The sequence below is a fragment of the Dasypus novemcinctus genome, chromosome 2 (genome assembly GCF_030445035.2).
Source record: "Dasypus novemcinctus isolate mDasNov1 chromosome 2, mDasNov1.1.hap2, whole genome shotgun sequence".
NCBI lineage: Eukaryota > Metazoa > Chordata > Mammalia > Cingulata > Dasypodidae > Dasypus > Dasypus novemcinctus.
In genome coordinates, this window is record NC_080674.1 from 83497472 (window position 1) to 83524088 (window position 26617).

Consider the following 26617-nt stretch of genomic DNA (forward strand, 5'->3'; position numbering starts at 1 on the left):
CCACAGGGCTCCTTGTTGATAGTTTAATTGAGAAAACTAGTGGAAATAGTTTTAAACTGGATTCATCTGGATGTGGAATCCCATTCCAGCTCCTCCCAACCCCAGTTTTTATTTAGGATCAGGTTAACTGAGATTTTCCTACCTGGTTGGGGTAATCAAGGTGGGCATAATGCTTTGGGTCAAATTAAATGCTGATAGTAGTTCCTAATGCTTATATACTTCTAAGAAATTTAAGCAGCCCCTTTTTAAAAAAAAAAAGGTAGAGTAAAGCTTATATAAATAGCTTACTTAAGACTGGGCTTGATTTGATTATTAAAATCTTTGAAGCCTAGACATGTGTTTGGGACCCTGCTAAGAGTTAGAAGCTGTGTTTGAATCATAAATGTAATTAGATTAGATTACCATAACAAAAATAAAGAGCCATAGAAATTATCTGATGATTAGGAGTTGAAAACAAATATTTTCAGGGGCCAATCAGGCTGGGTATAAAACTGTTGATGAGTAGGGTAATGGAGAATAAACCCTGTGTAAAGGCTTCCAGATTAGGGGGTTTCTGAAAACAATCCACAAGAGAACCAGGGACTCCTCTAATGTCCTGCACCCTAACCCTTGAAGTGCTTGATCTCATAGGTTTATAGAATGAGGAAGAGTACTTATTAGTACCACTTTAGCTCTGAAGTTAGGTTTATTTTTTTTAAAATTTCTTATCACTTAAAATATTTTTCTGAGAAACCTTTTTTGGCCATCTCCTCTGAGCTCAAGAACCTTCAATGGTTTACTGTTGCCCACTGTTTTAACTTAAATCTTGTTTGCCTTTTAAGGCTATTCATAAACTGCTTTTTCCCCCTTCCCACCTCTCAGCCGGCCACCCCCGGGTGCCCCCCACCTCCCTATTCAGACCCCCAGGTTTGCCTGTATTCATCCATCCATACCCTCTAGTCAGTATAGACTAACCTCTCTACTCAATCTGTTCTTATGCTCATTGTCTCCTCTACCCGCCCCCATCGTTTTTTTCTATTCTATCTCTGCCTTTCTGTATCCTCTCACAGTTAAGGATTAGCTCAAATCTAACTCTTCCAGGCTACCGGCTCTGGCTCCAGACTGCCTTAGGTCAAATTTCAATACTCAACATCTTTGTTACCTTGGACAAATTACTTAACCTTGTCTCAATTTCCTCATCTGTAAAATGGAGAAAATGTACTAACTATCTCATAGGGTTGCTGTAAAGATTGAACAAGTTAATAAAGTTCTTGATACATAGTAAATGCTACATACATTTATAATTATTTCATTGTTTTAATCCATACTAATTTGTAAACAGTGGCAGCTCAATTTAGCCTTAATTTTTACTGTCTTATTTCTAATGTTCTTTTCAGTTTTCATGTATTCTTACAAATTTCATTATGAACTGTATGTTGAGGGTAAAGAACATATATCGTACTTCTTTCTAACAGTCAGGATGATTCTGGTGTCTCAGTATAATATCTTTTCTTCCTGTTAGCTGCTCTAGTTTTCTTCTATGTTTGTCCATTTTATTCCTGTTGCTTTTATTTTGAAATTTATACCTTAGTTCTAAAGTATTTGGTTTAGTTTATAAACTATTTTTAATTTACTAACATACAGAATAAAGATAAATCAGGGTCATGAAGAAAATTAAGTTTGAATATGAGTTTGGGGTGTGATACTGAAATATATACTGGAAAGCATTGTGCAGTTGTTAAAGGTGGGCCATAAATTAAGTTCTGAGCTTCCTGGTGGTCAAAGAAAAGAAGGAAACATACTGCTTGTTCAAGAAAAGATTTCGTGGAAGTAAATATTTATTGAGTGAAGTGCACATTGTGATCACAGATTTCATAGATACTTTAAAATGTCATTAGGTTAAGTCCTCCAGATTTTGTTAGCCCTAACTATTCCCAGTGTTTCTCAAAGGGGACTCTACTGGCATTTTGGTAGGACAATGATTCCCTTAACACTAAATGATAATAGCAAACTATGATCCCTCTTCTTTCTGACAATCCAGAATGATCCCATGCATTTCCAAATGCCTGTTTGAGGGTAGTCTGCACTTAAGTTAGAACCATTGGACCTTATTTGCCCCTGCCTCCCTCCACACCTATGTTCCACCCACTGACCTTTTCTTTTTAATTTAGCCTGCTTTTTTCAGGTCTTGCCTTTGTTCAGACTCTTGCCTCTTTTTGTATCGCCTTTGTCCATTTTCTCTACTTGGTAAGCCTTTATTCATAATTCAGTATTCAACTCAAATATAACCTCTTTTGTAGTCTCCCCTGATTTTCTCAGGAAAAGTTTGACACTTTTTTTTATGGGGACTCACACAGTGCATACTGGGATATAGTAAGTGCTTAGAGAATGAAGGAAAGGTTTGTGGAAATAAGAAAGCACATTAATCTATGAACAAAGACTTTGCAAGAAGAACAATTTTAAAGGAATGTCTCATCCTTTGTAAAAATAGTCAACCATTTACATTCCCTCTCCCCAAATAATTGGTAGTATATTTTTAAAACATTTTTGAAAATGTTAAAAATATTACTTTATCATCTATATTTAGGCTGGCACTGAGTTCGTAGTGTCTCTATTTTTTAATTTTTAAAAAGATTTATTTATTTATTTCTCCCTGCTCCTTCCATTGTTTGCTCTCTCTGTCCATTCACTTTGTGTTCTTCTGTGTCTGCTTGTATTCTCATTAGGCGGCTTCGGGAACCAATCCTGGGACCTTCCAGAGTGGGAGAGAGGCGATCATTCTCTTGCACCACCTCAGCTCCCTGATCTGCTGTGTCTCTTATTATCTCTCCTCTTGTTGTGTCATCTTGCTGCGCCAGCTCTCTGCGTGGGCCAGCACTCCTGCATGCGGCAGTACTCCACATGGTCCAGCTTGCTGCTTGGGCCAGCTTGCCTTCACCAGGAGGCCCTGGGTATCAAACCCTGGACCTCCTATATGGTAGATGGGAGCCCAGTTGCTTGAGCCACATCTGCTTCCCTCTTCTGTATGGTTTTGATCTTTTCTGTACCTTCTTATGTGTTGAATATCTTTGGCCAATATCATAGCTCGTGATTCTTGTCCAATTAGCATTTGTGCTGACTAGAGTTAGTTCTACAAGTTCCACTGTTCAACAGCAACAAGAGAATGTGAGTGGTTCATCTCAAATCCTCATAGTGGCAGAACAGTTTCTCATATGTACTTTGCAGAGAAGCTTTGTTTTATATATTAAATTATAATCTTATGAAAGTCATAATACTAATATCAGAAAGGTTAGATATCATAAATCTGTTTAGAAGGGAAAAAATCCAATTGCTTTATAGAGTTTACTGTTGAGTTGAAGAAAGGCATAATAAAGAAGTAAAGATATATAGAATAAGTTCATTTAAATGTTTGAATTTTTCTTTTATTCATTTCAAACTTTACTATTTACTGTGTATTCTAAGTGCTAAAATACAAAAGTATATCTCAGAAATCCTTAGACTTTGTAGCCATTGCGCTAGCATTTTCTGGTGTTCCTTGTGGAGGAGATATCTGAGGCTAGCCTGATATTTTGTTTCTTTCTAGTGAAACTAATTTTTCTACCTGGATCTTTTTTTCCAATTTTAGTTTTTAATATTAAGATATTCCATCAGGCTAAGTCTAGGCATAGGTTTTTCCCCCAACAGTTTTCTCAGAAACAGTGAATCCTTCCAGTTTATTCGAGTGAAAAAACAAACAACTATCTCTCTATCTATATCTATATATATAGATATACATATCCACAGCTCAGGACAATTTTTTTTCAATTTTGCTTATAAATTCAGTTCAGAAATAGCAGTTGCTTGTAGGTTGTGTCTGTTCTTTTTTCTTCCTATACTTTGTTTTCTTCTTGGTCTTTTTTCTTCTTCATGTTTGGTGATCATCTATATGTATATTCTAAAGCACTATTTAGTTTTTCCCAACTTCTTTACTCCTCTCTAGTGCCACTAATGTAGAATTTAAGTCTCTATTACTAGGTTTTAATTTCCTTCCATTTTTTTTCTTATCCAGTTTCCTTTATAATCTCAGTTGTTTTTTTGTTTTGTTTTTGTTTTTGTTTTGTTGTTCTCCCTTCATCCCTTCATCCCTTTCAGAGGTCATTTTTTTCTTTTTTTTTGACTGGGAACTTAAAGTAGGCCATTTCTTTTTTTTTTTGAACTCCTTTTTAGTAGCTTTTATTATTCTGAATCTTTTTTTTTAAAGATTTATTTATTTATGTATTTATTTCTCTCCCTTTCCCCCCCAGTTGTCTGCTCTCTGTGTCCATTCGCTCTGTGTTCTTCTGTGACAGCTTCTATCCTTATCAGCGGCACGGGAATCTGTGTTTCTTTTTTTTCATTGCATCATCTTGTTGTATCAGCTCTCCGTGTGTGCGGCACCATTCTTGGACAGGCTGCAGTTTCTTTCGTGCTGGGCGGCTCTCCTTACAGGGTGCACTCCTTGCACGAGGAGCTCCCCTACACGGCGGACACCCCTGTGTGACCTGGTACTCCTTGTGCGCATCAGCACTGCGCATGGGCCAGCTCCACACCAGTCAAGGAGGCCCGGGTTTTGAACTGGGGACCTCCCATGTGGTAGGCAGATGCTCCTTCCATTGGGCCAAGTCTCCTTCCCTGAAGTAGGCCATTTCTAAGTTTTTGTGTTTTTTTTTTAAGTTAATTAATTAATTTCTGCCCCCTAGCGGCTTGCTTGCTGTCTGCTCTCTGTGTCCACTCGCTGCATGTTCTTCTGTGTCTGCTTGTCTCCCTTTGTTGAGTCATCTTGCTGTGCCAGCTCTCCTTGGGCACCGGCCAGCTTGCCTTCACAAGGAGGCCCCAGGATGCAAACCTAGCGCCTCCCATGTGGTAGACAGGAGCCCAATCAATTGAGCCACAGCCGCTTCCCTCTAAGTTTTTTTTTTCTCTTTTTCCTTCTTTTTTTCTGATTCCCAGGGTAAGCCCATTACAGAAGCAAGCTTTTCCCTTTCCTCCTTATGGCATGCTTCCCTTTTTGTTTGGGGCAAGAGCTTATTATTGGCCCCACATTGTTATTGACGCTTTTGATTTACTTCTCTGGACAGAAGAGGGGCTTGTGTAGTGATGGTGTTCACCTGGGTCAGACTGAGCAAGTTCCCCTTCATCTTCCTCAGGACACAGGTGCTGGAGGAATCCTCCTCTCAACTTTAGAATGGAGAGCAAGTTGACATGCACAGCCAAATTTATGAAGGATCATTCTCTTTCTGTTCTAAGGAGAGAGCTTCCTTTTCTATTGCTTTATCTTCTGGTCCTACGTCTATAAAGAGGGGGAATATTTCTGTGTGATTAGAAATAGTTAATAGCTTATTTTTGCCTGAGTGTACTATTCTGAAGGTTCATTCTATTTCTACAGTTACCCGATGGTGATTTCAGTTCATGGTATGCGTTGTATCACTTGGTTTCACCTTTCATGTTAGCAATGCACACTATGTTATTGGGAGAGAATTGCTTTGAAAGAATTACCAACTGGGGTTGGAAGCCTGTAGGCACTGGGGGCAGCTCAGGCTGTTTCTCTAAAGGAAACATACAGTAGTGGAAGATAAAATGCCTTCTTACCCTCTTCACAACTGAAACACACTGCAAGCTTCAATCAAGATTCCTCATTTTCACTCCATGTACAATGTTGCCTCCCATTTGAACTTAGATTTGGGATGTGTACTATAGTGGAAAGCAAGGAAGGAGAATTGAGCCCTGCTGGCAAGCTGCTGGCAAGACTGAACTCACCTCCTCTCTTTTGGTGTTTCCTTAATGCTAGTTATTAAATTGCCCAGGGCCATCTCTGCCCCGCCACGCCCAGGCTGCCAGTTGCCTTGAAATCTATGACTTTCACTAATCCCATCAAAATGATCAATCTTTTTCTCAATTTTCTAGCAGGATTCCTCCTCAAAATATCTCTTGCACTAATTAAAAATGCTTATTTTGGAACCATCAAATCCGGTAATCTTTGGGGCCAGAATCTAGGATTCCATACTTAAACTTGAACCTTGGGTGTTGTTTTACTCAGTAGAGTTTGAGGACCATTTCCCAAGGAGGTAAATGATTAGTTAATTTAAATAATTTCATACCAAATTGTCATAAAAGTAGAGGCTTGACTTTTACCTCTCTCATTGAGTAATTGCATATTTTTAGGAGAGAGTCTAAATCTAGAGTGATAATAATGTGGAATTCATTGTTGGGTGGGACAGGTATAGAGGAAGTTGCCTATTTTATTAGTAAAAAATGTTATTTAATGTTTAAACATATAGTATGTTCTGAGATAAGAACATTCTGGTAAATGATCTTAAGTTTTGGGGAAATTTGGTTATATTTCTTATAGTGTTTTATTTTCATTATGACTCTGGCACATAATGATTTGTAGGTTCATGAAAAGATATGTGTCTAACCAAGAAAATAACAATTAGTTCCACATACATAAAAACCATAAAAATATGTAGAGAATGCTAGTGAAAAAAATATTTTTATTTGAAAGAAGGATCATTTGAATAATGATTATACATAGTGTTAAAATTCACTGGGACTTCTTTTCTGAAAAGATTATTTGAATATGACAGAATAAGCTTCTTCACACAACCTAGTCTGAGTGCTAACCTGTAGTTTGGAAAGACTACTTTCATTTGGTAGGAAAAAATTATTCTATCTTTTCAATCTTTAGTCTCTGTTGACACCTTAAAAAAGAGGTTTTGATTGTTTTAGCTTAAAAAAAAGTCAAACAGCTGTTCAGCAAGAGTGAGACTAAAGCAAAATAGATATATTAACACCTTATACTTTTTTCACATGAGGAAGTCTGATTCATTTTGAATTTTTTCTTACAACAAGGAATGAGATATTCATTGTTTAAGGTTAGATGAGAATTGAAATTAGTCTTTTTTTACTGAGAGTTCACCTGTGTTCTGTTTTCAGTTTTGGCCTGAATTTATTATAAGAAAAGTTAAGTCTGGAAACAGGTAGATTCATGTAAAATAAAGATTTTCATTTGTAAAATAAAGATTATTCATGCCACTACTGCTTAATAAGTTGCAGTTGTGGTTATTTCTATTTTTGACTATAATTTCAACTGTCTTATAATAGTAAGTTCTAAGATTCTCATTTCTGCCTCTCCTTGACTATAACTTGGTAGAGGACCAGAGAATATTTTGATTTGAAAAGTGTGTTTAAAAATGTTGATTGTACTATATTTTCTTTTTCCTTTTTTTTAAGGATTCCTGCCCCCACCAAGATGGCTCCCTTGCCTGTTTGTTGTTTTTTTTTTTAATTAAGCAGTTATATTGCAATATATTCACATACCATACGATCTATGTAAAGTATATAATCATTGGCTTTTAGTAAAATCACAATATTATGCATTTAATACAAAAAGTTTTAGAATTATTTCCTTACTCCAAAGTTAAAATTCGACACCCCTTAGCATACCTTCCCTAGCCCTATATAACCACTAATCAAATTTCATCTTTATAAATTTATATTTACATTTTATATAAATGGAATCATATAATATATTACACAATATATTTGGTTCATAATAACGCAATCATACAGTATTTGTCCTTTTGTGTCTGGCTTGCTTCTCAATATAATGTCCTCCATATTCTCCATGTAGTCAGTCATATGCTGTACTTAATTTCTTCTTACAAGCTGTATAATATCCACCTTGTAAATACACAACAGTTTGTTTATCCATTCATCGGTTGAGGGACTCTTGGTTGTTTCCAGCTTTTGGTAATCGTGGTTAATGTTGCTATGAACAAAGGTGTGCAGATGTCTGTTCGTGTCATTGCTCTCAGTTCTTCTGGGTATTACCCAGTAGTTGTATTGCACCTTCATGTGGCAAATCTCTACTCACCTTCTTTGGGAATTGCTAGTCCTCCACAGTGGCTGTACCATTCTGCATTCCCACCAACAGTGAATAAGTGTTTCTCTCTTTCTACATCCTCTCCAATACTTGTAGTTCTCTGTCTTTTTATTAGTGGCCAATCTGATAGGTGTGAAATTATATCTCATGGTAGTTTTGATTTGGATTTCCCTAATCCTTAGTGATGTTAAACACATGATTTCTTCATGTGTTTTTTTGTCATTTATATTTCTTCTTTGAGCAAATGTCTATTTAAGTCTTTCACCTATTTTTCAATTGGGTTGTTTGTGTTTTTATTGTTACATTGTAACATCACTATGTATCCTGGATATTAAACCTTTATCGGATATGTGATTTCCGAACATTTTCTCCCATTGAGTTGCTGCATTTTCACCCTGTGAAGTGCAAAAATATTTAATTTTGAGGAGGGCTCATTTATCTATGTTTTCTTTTGTTGCATGTGCTTTGGGTGTAAGATCCAAGAAACTGCCATCTATTACAAGTCTTAAAGATGTTTCCTTACATTTTCTTCTAGTAGGTTTTGTGGTCCTGGCTTTTATATTTAGGTCTTTGATCCATTTTGAATTCATTCTTGTAAAGGGAGTGAGATAGGGATCCTCTTTCATTCTTTTGATTATTGATATCCAGTTGTCCCAGCACCATTTGTTGAAGAGACTGTTTTGTCCCATTAACATTAACTTGGTAGATTTGTCAAAAGCCAGTTGACTGTATAAGTAAGGGTTTATTTCTGGACACTGAGTTCTGTTCCACTGATTGATAATTTCTATCTTTATGCTGTTTTGACCACCGTAGCTTTGTAATATATTTTAAGGTCAGGCAGTGAATTTTTTCCCATGTCGCTCTTCATTTTTAGAATGCTTTTGGCTATTTGGGTGCACGTTCTCTTCCAAATGAATTTGGTAATTGCCTTTTCTAATTCTTTAAAGTAAGCTGTTGGGATTTTGATTGGTATTGCCTTGAATCTATAAATCAGTTTGGGTAATATTGACATCTTCATGATATTTATTCCTCTAATCCATGCACATGGAATGTCTTTCCATTTGTTTAGGTCTTCATTGATTTCTTTTAGCATTGTTTTCTAGTTTTCTGTGTATAGGTCCTGTACTTCTTTGATTAAATTAATTACTTGGTATTTGAGTCTTTTTGTTGTTAGCGAAAATGGAATTTCCCCCTGATTTCCTTCTCAGATTATTCAGTACTAGTGTCCAAAAACATTACTGAGTTTTGCTTGTTGATCTTGTATCCTGCCACTTTGCTGGACTTGTTTATTACCTCAAGTAGCTTTGTTGTGGATAATTCAGAATTTTCTAAGTACAGGATCAAGTCATTTGCAAACAGTGAGAGATTTACTTCCTATTCCTATTTGGATACCTTTAATTTTTTTTTTTTTTTTTTTTTTTTCTTTTCTACTTGCCCTAGCTAGAACTTCTAGTACACTATTCAATAACAATGGTGACAGTGGGCATCCTTGTCTTGTTCTTAATCTTAGAGGGAAAACTTTCAACCTTTCCCCATTGAGTATGATGTTGGCTGTGGGTTTTACATATATGTCTTTTATCATATTAAGGAATTTTCCTTCTATTCCTATTTCCTATCTTTTGATGTGTTTTTTATCAAAAGAAGATATTGGATTTTGTCAAATGCCTTTTCTGCATTGATTGAGATTATCGTGTGTTTTTTTTCCTTCAACTTGTTACTGTGGTGTATTATGTTGTCTGATTTTCTTATGTTGAAACAGCCTTGCATACCAGAATAAATCCCACTTAATCGTGATGTATAAGTCTTTTGATATGCTGTTGGAGTCAATTTGCAAGTATTTTGTTGAGATTTTTGCATCTATGTTCATTAGAGGGATTCGTCTGTAATTTTCTTTTCTTGTAATGTCCTTATCTGGCTTTGGTATTAGGGTGATGTTGGCTTCATAAAATGTATTGGGTAATTTTCCCTCCTCTTGATTTTTTGGGAAGAGTTTAAAGAGGATTTGTGTTCATTCTTTTCAAAATGCTTAGTAGAATTCACCTGTGTAGCCATCTGGTCCTGGACTTTACTTTGCTGAGATATTTTTGGTGATGCATTCAATCTCTTTAAATGTGATTGGTTTGTTAAGTTCTTGTATGTCTTGTAGTGTCAGTGAGTGTTGTTTGTGCATTTCTAGGAATTTGTCCATTTCAATTTAGTTTGTTGGCATACCATTTCTCATAACATCCTCTTATGATTCTTTTTATTTCTTTGAGGTCAGTTGTAACTTCTCTCTTTCATTTCTGATTGGATTTATTTTTATCTTCTCTCTTTTTTCTTTGTTAGTCTAACTAGGGGTTTGTCAATTTTATTGATCTTCTCAAAGAACCAGCTTTTGGTTTTTTGATTTTCTCTATTGTTTTTTTTTTTTGTTCTCCATTTCATTTATTTCTGCTCTAATCTTTATTACTTCTTTCCCCAGCTTGCTTTGGGAAGCTGTTCTTTTTCCAGTTTCTCATTGTTCAGTTAAATCTTAGAGGTTAGACCTTTCTTCTTTTTAAATATAGGCATTTAGAGCTATAAATTTCTCTCTCAAGACTGCCTTCACTCTATCCCATAAGTTTTGATTTGTGTTCTCATTTTCATTGTCTCAATAAGTTTACTGACTTCACTTGCAGTTTTTTCTTTGACCCACTGATTATTAGGACTGTGTTGTTCAGCCTCCACACATTTGCGAATTTACTCTTTTCTTGTCTATTATTGATTTCCAGTTTCATTCCATTATGATCTGAGAAGGTGCTTTATATCATTTCAGTCTTTTATATTTATTGATAGCTGCATTGTGCCCTAACATCGGTCCATCCTGGAGAAACATCCATGGGCACTTGAGAAGTATGTATAACCCACTGAGTTCGGATGCAATATGTCTGTTAGGTCTAACTTGTTTATGATAGTGTTCAAGTTTTCTGTTTCCTTGTTGATCTTCTGTTTAGTTGTTCTATCTAATGATGTGAGTGGTATGCTTAAGTCTCCAACAATTATTGTAGAGATATCTGTTTCTCCCTTCAGTTTTGCCAGAGTTTGTCTCATGTATTTTGGGGTACCCTGGTTAGGTGCATAGATATTTATGACTGTCATATCTTACTGGTGGATTGTCCCTTTTATTAATATATAACTGACTTCTGTATCTCTGACTTTTTTCATTTAAAGTCTGTTTTGTCTGATATTAGTATAACTACCCTTGCTTTTTTTTTTTGGTTACTATTTTAATGGAGTATCTTTTTCCATCCTTTCACTTTCAATGGGTTTGTATCCCTGGTTCTAAGGTGTGTCTCTTGTAAGCAGTATAAGGATGGCTCATGTTTTTTTTTTTAAAGATTTATTTATTTTTTCTGCCCCATCTCTGTCCCACTGTTTTTGCTGTCTGTGTTCATTCACTGCACGATCCTCTGTATCTATTTCTCTTTTTGTCTTCTCTTCTCATCTTTCTCCTCTAGGATTTCCCCGGTTTCAACCTTGGGGACCTCGGATGTGCAGAGAGGTTCCCTGTCAATTGCGCCACCTCAGTTCCTGGTCTCTGCTGCGCTTCACCTTGACTCTCCCTTTTGTCTCTTTGTTGTGCCATCATCTTGCTGCATGACTCACTTGTGCGGGCACTGGCTCACCACGCAGGCACTCGGCTTACTGTGCAGGCACTCGGTTTGCTACATGGGCACTGGCTCACCATGCAGGCACTGGCTCACCACATGGGCACTCATGCGGGCAGTCAACTCACCATGCAGACACTCAGCTTGCCACACAGGCACTTGGTTCACTGTGTGTGCATGCAGCTCGCCATGTGGGCACTGGCTCGCCATGCATGCACACTTTCTCTTCTTTTTCACCATTAGGCCCCAGAGATTGAACCCAGGCTCCTCCCATATGGTAGGTGGAGATCTTATCATTATCATTTGAGCCACACCTGCTTCCCTCATGCTTGTTTTTTATCCATTCTGTCAGCCTGTATCTTTTTTTTTTTTTCATCCCCACCTTGCAGCTTTTTGTGTGCTGTCTGCTCTCTATGTCCATTTGCTGTACTTTCTTCTGTGTCTGTATTTGTTTTATTTCCCCTCTTCCCTTGTGGCTTGCTTGCTGTCTACTCTCTGTGTCCATTTGCTGTGGGCTCTTCTGTGTTCTCACTTGTCTCTCTTCTTTTTGTTGCACCACCTTTCTGAGTAAGCTCTCCGCGGTATCTGCAGGCCGGGCAGTGCTCCATGGCGCTTGCAGGCTGGGCAGCACTCTGTGGTGGGCGGGCGAACCTGCTTCTCAAGGAGGTCCTGGGACGTGAACCGAGGGCCTCCCATATAATAGATGGTAGCTCATCTGATTGAGCCACAGTCGCTTCCCCAGACTGTATCTTTTGATTAGGAAGTTTAATGCATTCACATTCAATGATAGTAATGTAAATGCACTGTTTACTTCCATCATTTTATTCTTTAGTTTTCATATGTCCTATCATATATTTGTCTTTCTTTTTATTCTTTTGGTTATCCTTTATGCTATTTCTTCTATACTGTCCTCTAAGCCTGTCTCTCCTGTCTTTTTCTTTCAGGTTCTGAGGCTTCCTTTAATATTTCCTGCAAAGTTGGGCTCTTTTTTTGCAAACTCTCTTAGTTTTTGTTTGTGAATATTTTATACTTACCTTCATATATATATATTTTAACTTTATTTTGTACATTTTATAATTGAAAATATAAATAATTAAAAACTAAAAAGAAAACCCAGTTGAATAAAAACATCCGTTTCTCAATTAACTGTACTCAATACATATAATTTTTAAAAATCATACAATATATTACACAGTATATTTAGTTCATAGTAATGTATTCATACAGTATTTGTTCTTTTATGTCTGGCTTGCTTCACTCAAGATAATTTTCTCCAGGTTGATCCATGTTGTCATATGCTTTACAATGTCTTTTCTTCTTACAGCAGCATAATATTCCATTTTGTGAATACACAACAGTTTGTTTTCCCTTCATTGGTTGAGGACCTGGGTGGTTTCCAGCTTTTGGCAATTGTTAATAATGTTGCTGTGAACATCAGTGTGCAGATGTCTGTTCATGTCACTGCTCTCAGTTTTTTCTGGGTATATTACCAGTAGTGGTATCGCAGAGTCATGTGGCAAGTCTATATTCAGCTTGTTTAGGAACTGTCAAACAGTTCTCTACAGTGGCTGCATTCCCACCAACAGTGAATAAGTGTTCCTATCTCTCCACATCCTCTCTAGCACTTGTAGTTCTCTGTCTTTTTTAATAGTAGCCATTCTGATAGGTGTGAAATGATATCTCATTGTGGTTGTGATTTGCTTTTCTGCAATCATTAGTGATGTTGAGCATTTCTTCTTTTTTTTTTTTTTTGCCATTTGTATTTCTTCTTTGGACAAATGTCTAGTCAAATCTTTTGCCTATTTTTGAATTGGGATGATTGTCTTTTTATTATTGAGTTGTATCACCTTCAAATCTGAAGGAAATTTGGTGGTTAAAGAATTCCCAGCTGGCCATTTTCTTATTTCAATATCCTTAACTGTATCATATCACTGTCTTCTTGCTTCCATGGTCTGATAAGAAATCTGTGCTAAATCTTATGGGCTGGTATGTGATGGTTTGCTTCTTCCTTCCTGCTCTCATACTTTTCTCTTTTTCTTTGACTCTTGACATTCTGAGTAGTATATATCTTGGAGTAGATCTATTTGGATTTATTCTGATTAGGGTATGGGTGCTTCTTGGACATGTAAGTTCATTTCTTTCATGAGAGCTGGGAAATTTTCCAGTATTATTTCCTCAAATACTGTATCTGCCCCTTTTCCCTTGTCTTCTCCTTCTGGAACTCCCATGACTTGTATATTGTCATGTTTCTTGTTGTCATTAATCTCTGAGCCCCTGCTCAATTTTTTCCATTCTTTTCTGTCTCTGTTCTTTTCACTCTTCAATTTCCGGTGTTCTGTCTTTGGTATCACTTATTCTTTCTTTCATCATTTTGAGTCTGCTTTTGTATGTCTCTAATTAATGTTCTGATCTCACCCTATTGTGTCTTTCCTTCCCATGAGCTCTGTTACTCCTCTGTTCAGGATTTCAAATTCTTCTCTGTGCTCACTGAATGTCTTCTTGATGTCGTTTATCTCTTTAGCCATTTTGTCTTTCAGTTCACTAATTTGATTTTGGAAATATGTGTGCATCTCGTTAATTAGTTCTCTCAAATTCTGCATCTCTTCTGGGCCTTTGATATATTCCTTTTCTTAGGTAATGTCTTACATTTTCTTAGTATTGCTCATAATTTTTGGCTGATGCCTAGACTCTGACTAGGGTATAGTTTATTCAGATGCTCAGTTTTTTCTCTTTTGTAAGGATTTAGTGTCAGGAGGTTGTGTGTTACTGCTGCTCTTGATTCTTGGTTTGACTTGGATTGTTAGAATTCTTCCTGCTACTTGCTCAAAACTGGGCTCTGGACCTAGCAGTTTCAGAGCTGTTTCCTAGGGCTATAAAGATTAGAAAAAATAACTTTTACTTATTTTTAATTTTTCACATGCACTTCCTTGGTCTTCTGCAGTGGGCACTCTTTGGAAGCCCTCTCAGTTCAATGTCTGGTTGGAGTGTGTTGCAACACAGACTGGGATCAACATGATAAAGGTTTCTGCCTGAAGGCTTAGAGCCTTGTAATTCAAACTTTTTCATAGGCAGTTCTCCAGCCTTCCCTGTCAGCTCCCTTCCTTTTCCCAGGTAGGAAATATTACTGCACCCCTGTGGGCCCTCAACAATCAGTCCTAGTTAGAAGGGAAGTAGATTGGGGGGTTGTTTCTCTTTAGCCCCTTGCCAGCTCTCAAGGCAAAACATGGTGCTGCCCTGTCTGGCCTGGAAGGCTCATGAGACATGCAGACCAAATGTTGTGGGTCAAAAGCTGAATCAGCCTTAGGCTTTGTCCCTCTCTCTCCCCTTTCCTGGAGTGGTGGATTCCTGGAGCCCCCTTTGTCTGTAGCTGCCAGCCCAAAGGCCTGAGTATTCTAAAGTGGCTTTAGTGTGGGTGAGGGTGCCAGCTCACAGTTCTGCCGCCTTGATTCCCCTCCTTTGTCTCTCTCTCCTTTGGGCAGTGTCAAGCATTCGCCTGGTATCCTAAACCCTAAAAGATCCTTTGCAGGCTGTTTTAGAGTATCCTCCAGCTATTTTCTTTAGGAGAACTGAGTTCCTTGTCTTTCTAGTCAGCCATCTTCCTGGAAGTTCTTGCTTGTTGTTGTTTGTTTGTTGTTTTTGCTTGTGTTTTCTGTTCATTGTCTGTTGGTTATTTTTGCTCATTGTGTTCTTTTTTTTTTGTCCTTTTTGCCTGTTGTCTGCTCGTTGTCTGTTTTTTCTTTAGGAGACTCCCTGGGAACTGAACCTGGGACCTCCCATGTGGTAGGTGACTACTTGAGTCAATCTGTTCTCTGCTGGTTTGTTTTTGCTCATTGTCTGTTCATTGTCTGCTCGTTGTTTTTTGCTTGTTGTTTTTGCTCATTGTCTGCTCTTTGCAAACCTGGGACCTCCCATGTGGGAGGTGGGTGCTCAACTGCTTGAGCCACATCTGCTTCCCTATATTTTCATTTTTAATGAATTGAAAATATTTTTGCTTGAGCACAGAAACAATAATTATTAAGTGATGTTTCATTGTGGTACATTATGATGAGTTGAGTTAACATGGATATTCTTTTAAATCTAGTATAGTTCCTAATTTTGTAATCAAAGTGTTTATATTGTAGTATATAACATCCTTCAGCAAAGCCCAGAACTTAGATAATTTTAAAAAGTATTCAAGCAAATTTTAATTAGGGTTTTGATGTTCAGTAATCTTGCTGGTAGCACAGGTGCTGTTAATTGGATAAACGGTGACTACTGAGTGAACTTTTGTGTTTCAGCTAACATTTTGAATAGTTCTGTAAAGTTCAAGTAACTAGAGGGCTTAGGGAATGGAGTGTTTTTACTTAGTCAATTTTGTTATTAAGTAAGGATTTGTTTGGAATTTTAAATTTCTAAAATACATTAGTTCTCTTTATGAATTATATTAAATTTTTCTTTGAGGTAATGTTTCTCATTATATGTCAGGAGTATCATTTTGTAAGAAAGATGAATTGGTATTGACTTAGCTCTTTCTTGGGCATCTCTTTTACTGCCTATAGGACTGGCTTAAGCTGGTTTCCTTTGTTCCTGTTTAACCCGGGAGTGAGAGACTGAGGCAGTAGGCTGCCAGGTTACATTAATTAATATTTTCTTCCTTTATGTGAAAATTAAACTAATCGTCATTTCTTACAATTGCAGTTGGAAAAACTATTTCTCTGACTCCTTTTCTGTCTTCCTATTCTAGTTCTGCATCTTTTCCCTAAGTGATACAATAGGTTTTGTTACCAATTATATAATATTGATTTCAAAGAAGTATTTTCAGCCAAGATTTCTCTTTCCTTCTGAGTCCCAGACCCATCTCAAAATACCTGCTAGGCCCCTTTCATTTGGGTGTTCTATAGACATTTCAAACTAAATATGGCTGAACTAAACCCATCTCTTTCCCAGGATTTGCTCTTTCTCACAGAATCTTTGTCTTGGTCAGTGTGTCACACCACCAAAGGCGGAAGTTGGGAATCTTTCTTGAATCTTCTCTCTCCCCTACTCCTTAAATACCAAGGTCCAATTACCAGATCTCTTATATTAAGATTTTTGCACATCCTTTTCCTCCCTCATTTTGCTTGATTATCTCCTGTTCTCCTTTTAGGGTCTTCATATAAGTCACTTTATGAACTCATACCTGCATTGAAACTTTAAAAAAATTTTTATTACTGTCTTCTCAGAATTGTTTGTAACCCTGAGATCTCACATCCCTGTCAGTGCCCCAGGGGAAGACTGCCCAGTGTAAGATCCTGCAATTTATCTTCTCTCCCGTACTTACAATTTATCTTTTCTTCTATACCTACTTAGTGCTTCCTCTTCCCAAACCATTCTCCCACCGTTCCCCCACCCTCCCAGATTTTCCATTATGATCTCAGGAGCTCACATCCATGGTAAACAAGCTCACCCAAACTCTTGACTCAGCATTTCCTTTATTGCATTCTGTGGAGTAAGTTGTTAAAAAGTGTTTCCAGGAAAAAAGTGTTTTATTGTTAAAGGAGTAGGAAACCCTGAGTCAAATAGTTTCATCACCAGCATCCTGCTTAGGGTTTTAACATGCTAATGAACTCTGTAAATCTCTGGACTGGGGATGAAGAGTGACTCTAATGTGGATCAGTTTCCACACTTAAATCTCATGAGATGTTAACATAGTTAAAGAACTGAGCTTCCACCCACCAGTTTGGAAGGATACTTTGTTTTAAAGCCCTTTGAAAGGGAATTGCTTTGTCTTCCTCCCCATGTGGCTCAGGGTAGATTTGTGGCAGCTCCGTCTTCCCCAGCCCCACTTCATTATTATTTTTAAATATTAGTATCAGTATTATTCATTGATAAATTACCATGCAATATAAAGTGTACAAAGGAAATACAAAACAGAAATGTTTGTTATAATAGAAGTACCTAGATAGTTTTTTTTTTGTAATAATAAACCTCATTTTTAGAAAAGTTTAGATTTACATAAAAATTACAGCAAAATACAGGGAATTCCCATATAACCCCCTCACACCCACCCACATAGTTTCCCCTATTATTAACATTTTACATAAGTGTGGTACATTTGTTAGACTAGATGATCCAATATTGAAGCATTGCTACTAACCAAAGTCTATAGTTTACGGTGTGGTTTACACTTGGTGCTGTACAGTTGTATATGCTTTGACAGATGTATAATATCATGTGTCTATCATTGCAGTGTCATGTCGAACACTTTCACAGCCCTAAAAATGTCCTTTGTTCCACCTATTCATTGCCACCCCCCCCCCTTTTGAACCACTGTCAGCATCACTTTTTCTTTTTTAACAAATCAATTTTATTGGTACATGTAGCAGTTTTATATTATTGATGAATTCCAAAAATAAATATTGTATTATGTTTGTAAACCGATCTTTTTCTCTGGGTATATTAGATTATATTGGATTCATAGGTTTACTTGATTAAGTAATTATGTAAACCTCTTGTGCCAGTAGGCACAGAAAAAAGGTGTGGCAGAGGACACAGTTAAAGGGTTTTTGGTGTTGGAGTTTTGATTTTGGAGTTTGATGCTGAAGTCTTAAGCTGGAGCCCCAGGAAGTAAGCTCAAGAGGAAAGAGAAGCAAGCCCCGGGAAGAGAGGACTGGAGCCAAGAGAAGAACAAAGAGGAACAGAGACAGCTCCTTAGACACAGCAGAAACCCCAGGGGGAGAGACAGAGCCATTCACCTGATAGTCTACAGCTGACCCTGTGGAGAAAACAGAGGAACTGAGCTCAGAGGAACCCAAGAAGCCTGAACCCTGGCAGATGTCACAGCCATCTTGCTTCAACACATAAAAATAGACTTTCATGAGGGAAGTAACTTATGCTTAAGGCCTGATATCTGTAAGCTCCTACCCAAAATAAAAACCTTATAAAAAACAATCAATTTCTGGTATTTTGCATCAGCATCCCTTTGGCTGACTAATACAGTATATATTAATAAAGCATAAATCCATCCAAAGTGTGCAATCAGTGGTATTTGGTATAATCACATAGTTGTGCATTTGTCACTTCAGTCATTATTAGAGCATTTTCGTTATTCCAATAATAATAATAAACAAAAACTAACAAACAAAAATCTCCTCTCCTTTCAGTCTCTCTGTTCATCCCATGTTGCAGCACCACTTTTAAGTGTTGTTTCTCAGTTTCACTTAAACCTCCCTGCTCCTTTAAGGCTTGTGTCATTCATCTCTACCACATCTGGCAAGGCAGGTTTTTCCTCATGTACTGGCCCTGTCTACTAATTGAGGCTGCCCTTAGTGACACCTTGAAAAGGAGTCCAAGGCTGTTCTGGCTCATCATGAACATATGTATTGTTTGATTAGTGATTGTTCTCTATGGATGTAGCAATTTGTATCGTGTCAATTACTGTTGCTGTATTATTCCAGCTTCTACCATTTGTTCTTTGTCATTTATGAATCTCCCTGCCGATCTTCCATATTCTTTAAAGATCCTTCCACTCCACCAAATCTCAGGGTCATCCTAAGTGACTTCAGCATCCATGTAGGAAAACACCAAACATCGTGGCCTCACAGTTTTATAAACTTCCTTAACTCCAGTGACCTTCATTTCTAAGCTACTTTATATACTCACTCCCATGTATACATCAGAGATGAGCTTATAAAGTCTTATATTCTTCCTGTTCTTCCACTTCCCTCCTTTCACTACAGTTGTTCTTAGCCCTTATATTCCTCCATGTCTCCATATTTTCCCTGCCCCCTCAACCCTCTCTTGGCATCTTTTCCTTCCTACTTAACCTGAACACCTGAGCTATTCCTATAGCTCTCACACCCTCATCCTTCTACCTAATCAACCCAACAAAAGTTCAACTTTGTCTACATTGTTAATGCAGCCCTCACTGCTGGTTCCTAACCTCAGGGACCTGAGCAGTGTTGAATTCATTCACACCACCTCGCAGAGGCTTACACTGTTAAATCCAGGGTATCTGACTTCTACTGGCCCTTCACTTCTGTCCATTCAACCCTAATGGTGTCCTTAGATGTCCCTCACCAGCAAGTCCATGTCTATACTAATTTTCTCAAACATTCTCCTGTCACTGTTACCTTTTCACATTGTAGTATATCTTGCTTGCCCCTGTACCAAAACATTCTTGTGACCATCATACTTCTTCCCAACTTTGAGTCCCTTTTGAAAACCTCTCTAAGTTTTATATCCACCTTCAAATGCTTTTCCTCCAATTGCAAGAGGCAAGATGTCTGCTGCATTGTTCAAATCCATCCTCCTTTGCTGCTGACCATATCCCCTCCAACCCCTTCAGGTACTCTCGGTGTTTCCACCTTTACCCCCTTTACCAATCCCTTTTGTACAACTTAACATATAATCAGATGTTTCTCTTTCTTAGGAAAAAAAAAATTCTCCCTCCTCATCAGTTTTTATCCAGTTTCCAGCCAAGCTTCTTGAAATAATAGTCTACAAAGTTTCCTTGGTTTCCCCACATTTCGTTTTTTCCTTAGCCCACCACAACCTGCCTTCTCACTCCACTGCTGATGAAACTGCTCACTAAGGTCAGCACAATTGCTGAGTTGTCCAGTCCAATGGATGATTTCAGTTTTGTTTTGTTTTTTCCTTAATAGGTCTCTCCTATTTATGACAACTTGATTATTTGTTGGTTACTCTCTATCTCTTGAAACCCTCATACCTCGTCTCTGTGACACTGTCCTTGCTAGAATCTCCTGATGTTGCTCCTTTATTCTTTAGCTCTTTGGTTGGTTCTTCTTCCTCTGTAGGCCCCTTAAATACTGTTGTTCTGACAGTTTCTTTCTTAACCCACCGTTCTCACTATGGACAGAGGCTCTTAACTTTTTGGTTATGATGCTTAAATAATCTCTGTAAAATAATGATGCCTGTCCCTTTTCATTGCCTTGGTTCAGATCATCATGGTTCTCATGACCAGACCATTGCCAGGCTCCCAACTGTTCTTCCTGCCCTCAGGCTTGTGCTCTTCTAGTCCATTTTCCACAGAGCCCCCAGGGGTTTATTTAATGTGCCTTCTCAGTTGTAGGCTCTAATTCCCTATATTCTATGAAACAGCCCAAATTCTTGCATAAGACACAAACCTACTTTCAGGCAGTCATTTACTTTATACCTTTGAGGAACTCCCCATCCACTGCTACTTCACTTTGAGGACAGACTGGTTTTATCTCACATATGATTTGACTACCTCTCCCTCCATTCCCGGTATCATATTTCAGTGACACCAAACTTCTTTCATTCTTAGTTGTGTTTACTCACACTGCTCTCCTTGCTCAGACCACCATTCCAGCCTCTGTACTCTAACAACTGACAATTTGCTGTGCAAAAACTCTACTCACCTTAAAATTCTTCTCTTACTTGCCACCCTCCCTTTCTCCCACCATTCTCCCTTAGTAAGGGACACCTCTTGGGCTACCATAATCTCTGTGCATATCTTCATTTTCTATATACTTTAAGTAGAGGTCCTCTTATCCAGTGTTTCCAGAATCAATAGTTAGGCAGTTATTTGAAAAAGTTGATTAAAGCTGGGACTAAATAATAATAATAACAATAACAATACATGCATACTTTAAACATTTTGTTTTCAACTTAAAACATATAAATACATTCATTTGCCAGTTTTTTGGATATAGAACCAAGGCGTTTTCTTTGAGAGTACATCCAAGATTGCAGTATATTATTCTTTCTTGTTAGGCTATACCAATAATGCATCCTCTAGATTTTGAGTTTTGGTTTAAATGAAAGAACTTAAAGCCATTTGTGAAGCAAAATGAATGCAGATTTCTAGATTTGTATGATTTTTCTCCCCACCAATCTTTTCAGTTTCATTGTCCACAACTAATTCAATAGCAGTTTATTTTTCTTATAGAGACCCAGAGACTCAACTTTATAGGCATTAAATTATAGAAATAATGTCTTTCTTTTTTACTTACATTTTATAGAGTTGGTTTGTGTAACACTTAATAGGGTTATATAATTGTAACATAGAAATTGGTTTGTAAGTGTACACCCCACTGAATGAAGAAGAGGAGCTTTCTGATCAGCATACAGACATCAAAGTTTTCATTACAAAGGGAATGGATATTGTATCAGTGTAGCAAGTTGGTTGAATGAAGGTTAGTTAACAGAGTTTTTATAAATTTTATGCTTATTTCCCTTCATTAGAACATGAGCTCTTACAGGACAAGAGGGAACTATCTATCTGTCCATCTATCTATCACTTATATTTATCTTTGTATATCAAACATTTACCTATGCACAGTGCTTAGTAGTCAATAGGTATTTGTTGGATGAATGAACAAATTCTTAAAGAGGTAATACTAAATTTGAATAATCAGAAAACACGACTGGGAGTCAGCCATTGTTGACAGATCTGGACTCTGGAGCCAAACTAGGGTTTGAATTTTTCTTTTTGTCATTCTTAAGCAGATTTCTTAGTTCTCTGTTTTTCATCTGAGGATTGGGGAAATGGGGATAACAACAACCTTTGAGTTGTGTGAGGATTAAATGGGAATGTGAAGTGTCTAACATAGTGCTTGACATAGTAACCAGTTAACAAATGGCAATTATTTTGATGATGTTTATCATACATGAGGAAAATGTGGAGAATTCACTTGGTTTAACTTTTCTTATTGAGATGATTGAACTACATGATCTCTGAATTTCCTTCCAGCTCTAAAATGCTCTTTCTATAAACAATGTTTCTTGTTTTGTACAGATTTATTTAACAAATTTGTGAGTATTCCTTGATATGTCCCATTTGTAGACTTGATAGACTAGGTAATTAAAGAGTGATTGTAACCTTACACCTAAAGAAAAACAATTTGTCTTTAGAACATCATTCGTTAGTGAGTTGAACTTTCTAATAAGTATGAAGAACAGCTTAGCTCCACTAATCACTGTCACACAATCTCTACAAAAGATAAGGTCAGAGGTAGAAAAGGAAGTTCAGAGCAGGATTTTCGGAAGCATTAGTTTAGAAGAAGCAGGTTAAAATTAAGTTTTGAAGCTAAACTTGTGGACAAACTAACTTTGTGTTAAATCCAGATCCTATTAAAATATAATGTAATGGTAAGGATTTATATTGTAATTATCATTCCTGGTCATTATAAAAACTATAGACACATATTTGTTAGGAGACTAGGTTTCTGGTTTTCGTGTTGATTGCATTTTCTTCCTGCTAGATGATGAGTAGCCTGAGAAAGGTGGAAACAAAGTATATTTTGGAATCACCCTGAGGTTATTTTCCATTCTGGATTCCACATTTGTTTAAGGAAATAAGTGACTTAGAATTCCTTTCACTAATCATTCTACACTTGAAGCTAATACTTAGTTTTTACATTGTAGTTATCATTTAACATGGAAGAAGATGAGTTCTGTGGAGAAAAAGCATTCCAGCATTATTGCGCAGAATTCATTAAACATTCACAGCAGATAGGTGATGGCTGGGAATGGAGAACTTCAAAGGTAAGAACAGAAATTTTTCCTTATTTAAGTGGAGGTTTTTTCCCTCCCACCTTCCGTCCCTTCTTTTTGCCACATAAAACCTCAGTAGCAAAACTAGTGTTTGAAAGCTAATTTGATTTAGTAAAAGGACTTGTATTAGTCAGCTAAAGGGGTGCTGATACAAAATACCAGAAATCGGTTGGTTTTTATAAAGAGTATTTATTTGGGGTAGAAGCTTACAGTTACCAGGCCATAAAGCATAAGTTACTTCCCTCACCAAAGTCTATTTCCATGTGTTGGAGCAAGATGACTGCTGACATCTGCCAGGGTTCAGACTTCCTAGGTTCCTCTCTTCCTGAGGCTTGCTTCTCTTTCCTCACGGCCAAGCTCCTCTGTGTGCTTACTTCTTGGGGCTCCAGCTCAAGACTCCAACTAACTCTTCTGCTGTGTTGTTTTCTCTGTGAGTCTCCACCCACCAAGTGGGTGGGGATGCAACATCCTACTGACTGTGGCCCAATCAAAGCCTTAATCATTATTTAATCAAGTAAACCTCTGAATTCAGTTTAATCTAATATGCCCCAAGGAAAAGACCAGTTTACAAACATAATCCAGTATTTCTATTTGGAATTCATCAATAATATCAAACTGCTGTAAGACTAAATAGAAGAATTTTTTTTTGAAGCATTTTTAAAAACAGATGTCCATTTTATTACTTCACCTATCTATTCTTATTATTAAGCTAATGAAGTATTATCTAGAAAAGTCCTTAGGGGACCTGCTTTAACTTAATATATAAGAATGCTTAGCATATTAATTATCTAAATGTAAATAGATGCTTCTGTGATATTTCAAACCATTTGTTTACACTATTAATTTTCATAGGAAACTACTTTTGACCAGAGAGTGAAAAAATAATCCTGAAACCAAACCATGGTCAAACAATCAGAAATTCTGAAATAGTTAAGACTATATTGATTGGGAATTGGTTAATAATGTAAACACATTCTATTTTAGTTTTCTGACTGCTGAACCAAATGCTATGCAGTGGGTTAGACTAAACAATGGCAATTTATTGGCTCACAGTTTGGAGGCTAGGAGAAGTCTAAAATCAAGGTGTTATCAAGGCAATGCTTACTCCCAGAAGACTGGCATTCCGAGGCTGGCTGCTGGTGATCCTTGGTCTTTGACTTTTCTGTCACATGGCAGTGCATGTGGTGATCTCTCCTGGCTATTTGGTTCCCTTGACTTCCAGCTTCTGGCTGCTCCCTGTAGCTTTTCTCTCTCTGTGGCCTTCTCTATAAGGACTTCAGTAATAGGATTAAGACCTATCCTGAGTCAGATGGGCCATACCCTAACTGAAGTAACCTCATTAAAAGGTCCTATTTACAATGCAGCCACACCCACAGGAATAGATTAAGTTTAAGAACATATTTTTCTGGGGGTATATAGCTCCACACCATCACACATTCCAAAAGATTTTTTCTTTTGGCTCTCTTCAGTAATAATAATGTAAAAGGCCTGTGTACTCATGTATTTCCAGGTATACAATTAGTAAAGTTCTTTTGCCAAAAGCTTTTTAAGAGTTTCTTGAAATCCCTTTCTTAGAGAATAAGCAAGTTTTCTATACTTGATATTTTATCTGATCCTGAAAAAGCAATGGATCCTAATTCTCTGCTGATTGGTTCTGTTTCCTGTAGGCACTCTGAGATACTTAAACAGTTTTGACCTGATTCCTATGATTCAGAAGTAGGCCGGAAAGAAGTAGGTCTTGATGAGGCCTGGGGTAGGACTGGGCGAGAAGCCATGATTTCCTCTTTTTGGGTTATCTTCCAGCCAAGGTTTGAAAGGGTGGCTAATGGGCTGTGAGATGTAGGGTCAGTCTTTTGTGGTAGATTCTAGTTCCACTCTCTTAAGTTATGTCTTGCCTATCCTTAAGCCACTAGGGAGTCCCTTAGTCTAGGATAACTGTTAATTTTTGATATTAGTTTTGCAACCATACAGTCATCTTACTGAATACTCCTGTTAGTATTCTTGGTTTTTCAGTAGTTTCCCTGGGGACTTCAGGTAGTGTGATAGCATCTGCAAATGAAGAGTTTTTGTTGCTTACTTTGCAATGTTTCTATTATTTGATGAATTGACTAGAAAAATGTTAAGTGATAGTAGTGGTAACAGGAATTGTTGTCTGAGCTTGATTTTACTATTAATACATTGGGTGTATAATGGTTAATTACAACTTTGGTTGTTTATTCATTGAATGTGTATGGGTTTCTGATCCCTTTTAGGCTATAATATTTTGCATGATTATTTCTTGAGACCTCCCTCAACCCCACCTTTTTTATCTTTATGAAAATGTGTTGAGTTTTAAAAAATTGAGGTGAAATCCACATAACAAAGTTAACCATTCACAGTGCAACCACCACTGCATCAAGTTGTAATACAGGGAAGTGGACTTGGCCCAGTGGTTAGGGCGTCCATCTACCACATGGGAGGTCCATGGTTCAAACCCCGGGCCTCCTTGACCCGTGTGGAGCTGGCCCATGCACAGTGCTGATGCACGCAAGGAGGTCCACGCCATGCAGGGGTGTCCCCTGCATAGGGGAGCCCCAGGCACAAGGAGCGGCCCCATAAAGAGAGCCACCCAGCACGAAAGAAAGTTCAGCCTGCCCAGGAATGGCACCGCACACACAGAGAGCTGACACAACAAGATGACACAATGAGATGACACAACAAAAAGAAACACAGATTCCCATGCTGCTGACAACAACAGAAGTGGACAAAGAAGAACACACAGCAAATAGACACAGAGAACAGGGTGGGGGTAGGGGAGAGAAAAAAAAAGTTGTAATGCATTTTCATGACCCCTAAAGAAAACCCCATGCTTATTTAACAATACCAGATTCTTTTAAAAAGCATTTTTCTTTTATCTTAAGCTGGAGGGCAGGATGATAAAGATTACTATTATTATTTCAGTGATTTAGCAAAATGGGGAAGGGGAGGATTAAGGAGGGAGCTGGGACTATATATATATGTGTGTGGATGGGTGTCCCCAGGAGGGAGATTATGTATATCAGAATTCTCTGAATTTATTTAAACTAGTTCCCTAAGAATCAGTTTTTGGGATTTGTTTTCTGTTACTGGTCTGGCTCTGCTTCAGGACAAGTATGGCTAAGTTCAGCCTCTTTTTTTTTGCTGTTGGAAAAGTTCCCTACCCTTTGGAGAGAGAGTTGCACCTCTAATTAGGGACAGTTCTCTTTAATGTGAGGGTAAGCCCCATAGACACGAACAAAACAAAGTGTTGTTCAGAGAAAATTTCTGTTGCCTTAGGGCTGGGGCAGCAAACACAAATGTCTACAGAGGCCAGGCATGGCCATGTAAATGGGTCAAACTGCCAGGCATCAAACAGTATGGAAGCTGAGTCTTGCAGTCTGTGGTTGGCCAGAGTGCTTGGCTTGTTGCCAGGTGAGAAACATAGGCCCAAGTGTTACCAGATCTTACGATATTTCAAGAAAAGTGAAAAATCAGATTTGGAGGGGAAATCTATACATTTTAAAACATCGGCCAAAAACAAACAAGCAAACAAAAACAAAAACAAAAAACATTGGCAACTACCTCAAAAGGATATATTTTTTAATCACCGTGAGAGCCA

General features: G+C 37.6%; 1 protein-coding gene across 4 annotated transcripts in view; it reads left to right on the top strand.

Moving 5' to 3' along the window:
* The window catches only part of ATG10 (autophagy related 10), a 381492-nt gene that overhangs the window by 1726 nt on the left and 353149 nt on the right, over positions 1-26617 (top strand). For all 4 annotated transcript variants that reach the window (XM_058275544.2, XM_058275546.2, XM_058275552.2 and 1 more), the window contains exon 2: positions 22873-22992. In XM_058275544.2, the coding sequence (XP_058131527.1) occupies positions 22885-22992 (108 nt within the window). In that variant the 5' untranslated portion in view covers positions 22873-22884. The remainder of the gene's footprint in view (positions 1-22872; positions 22993-26617) is intronic.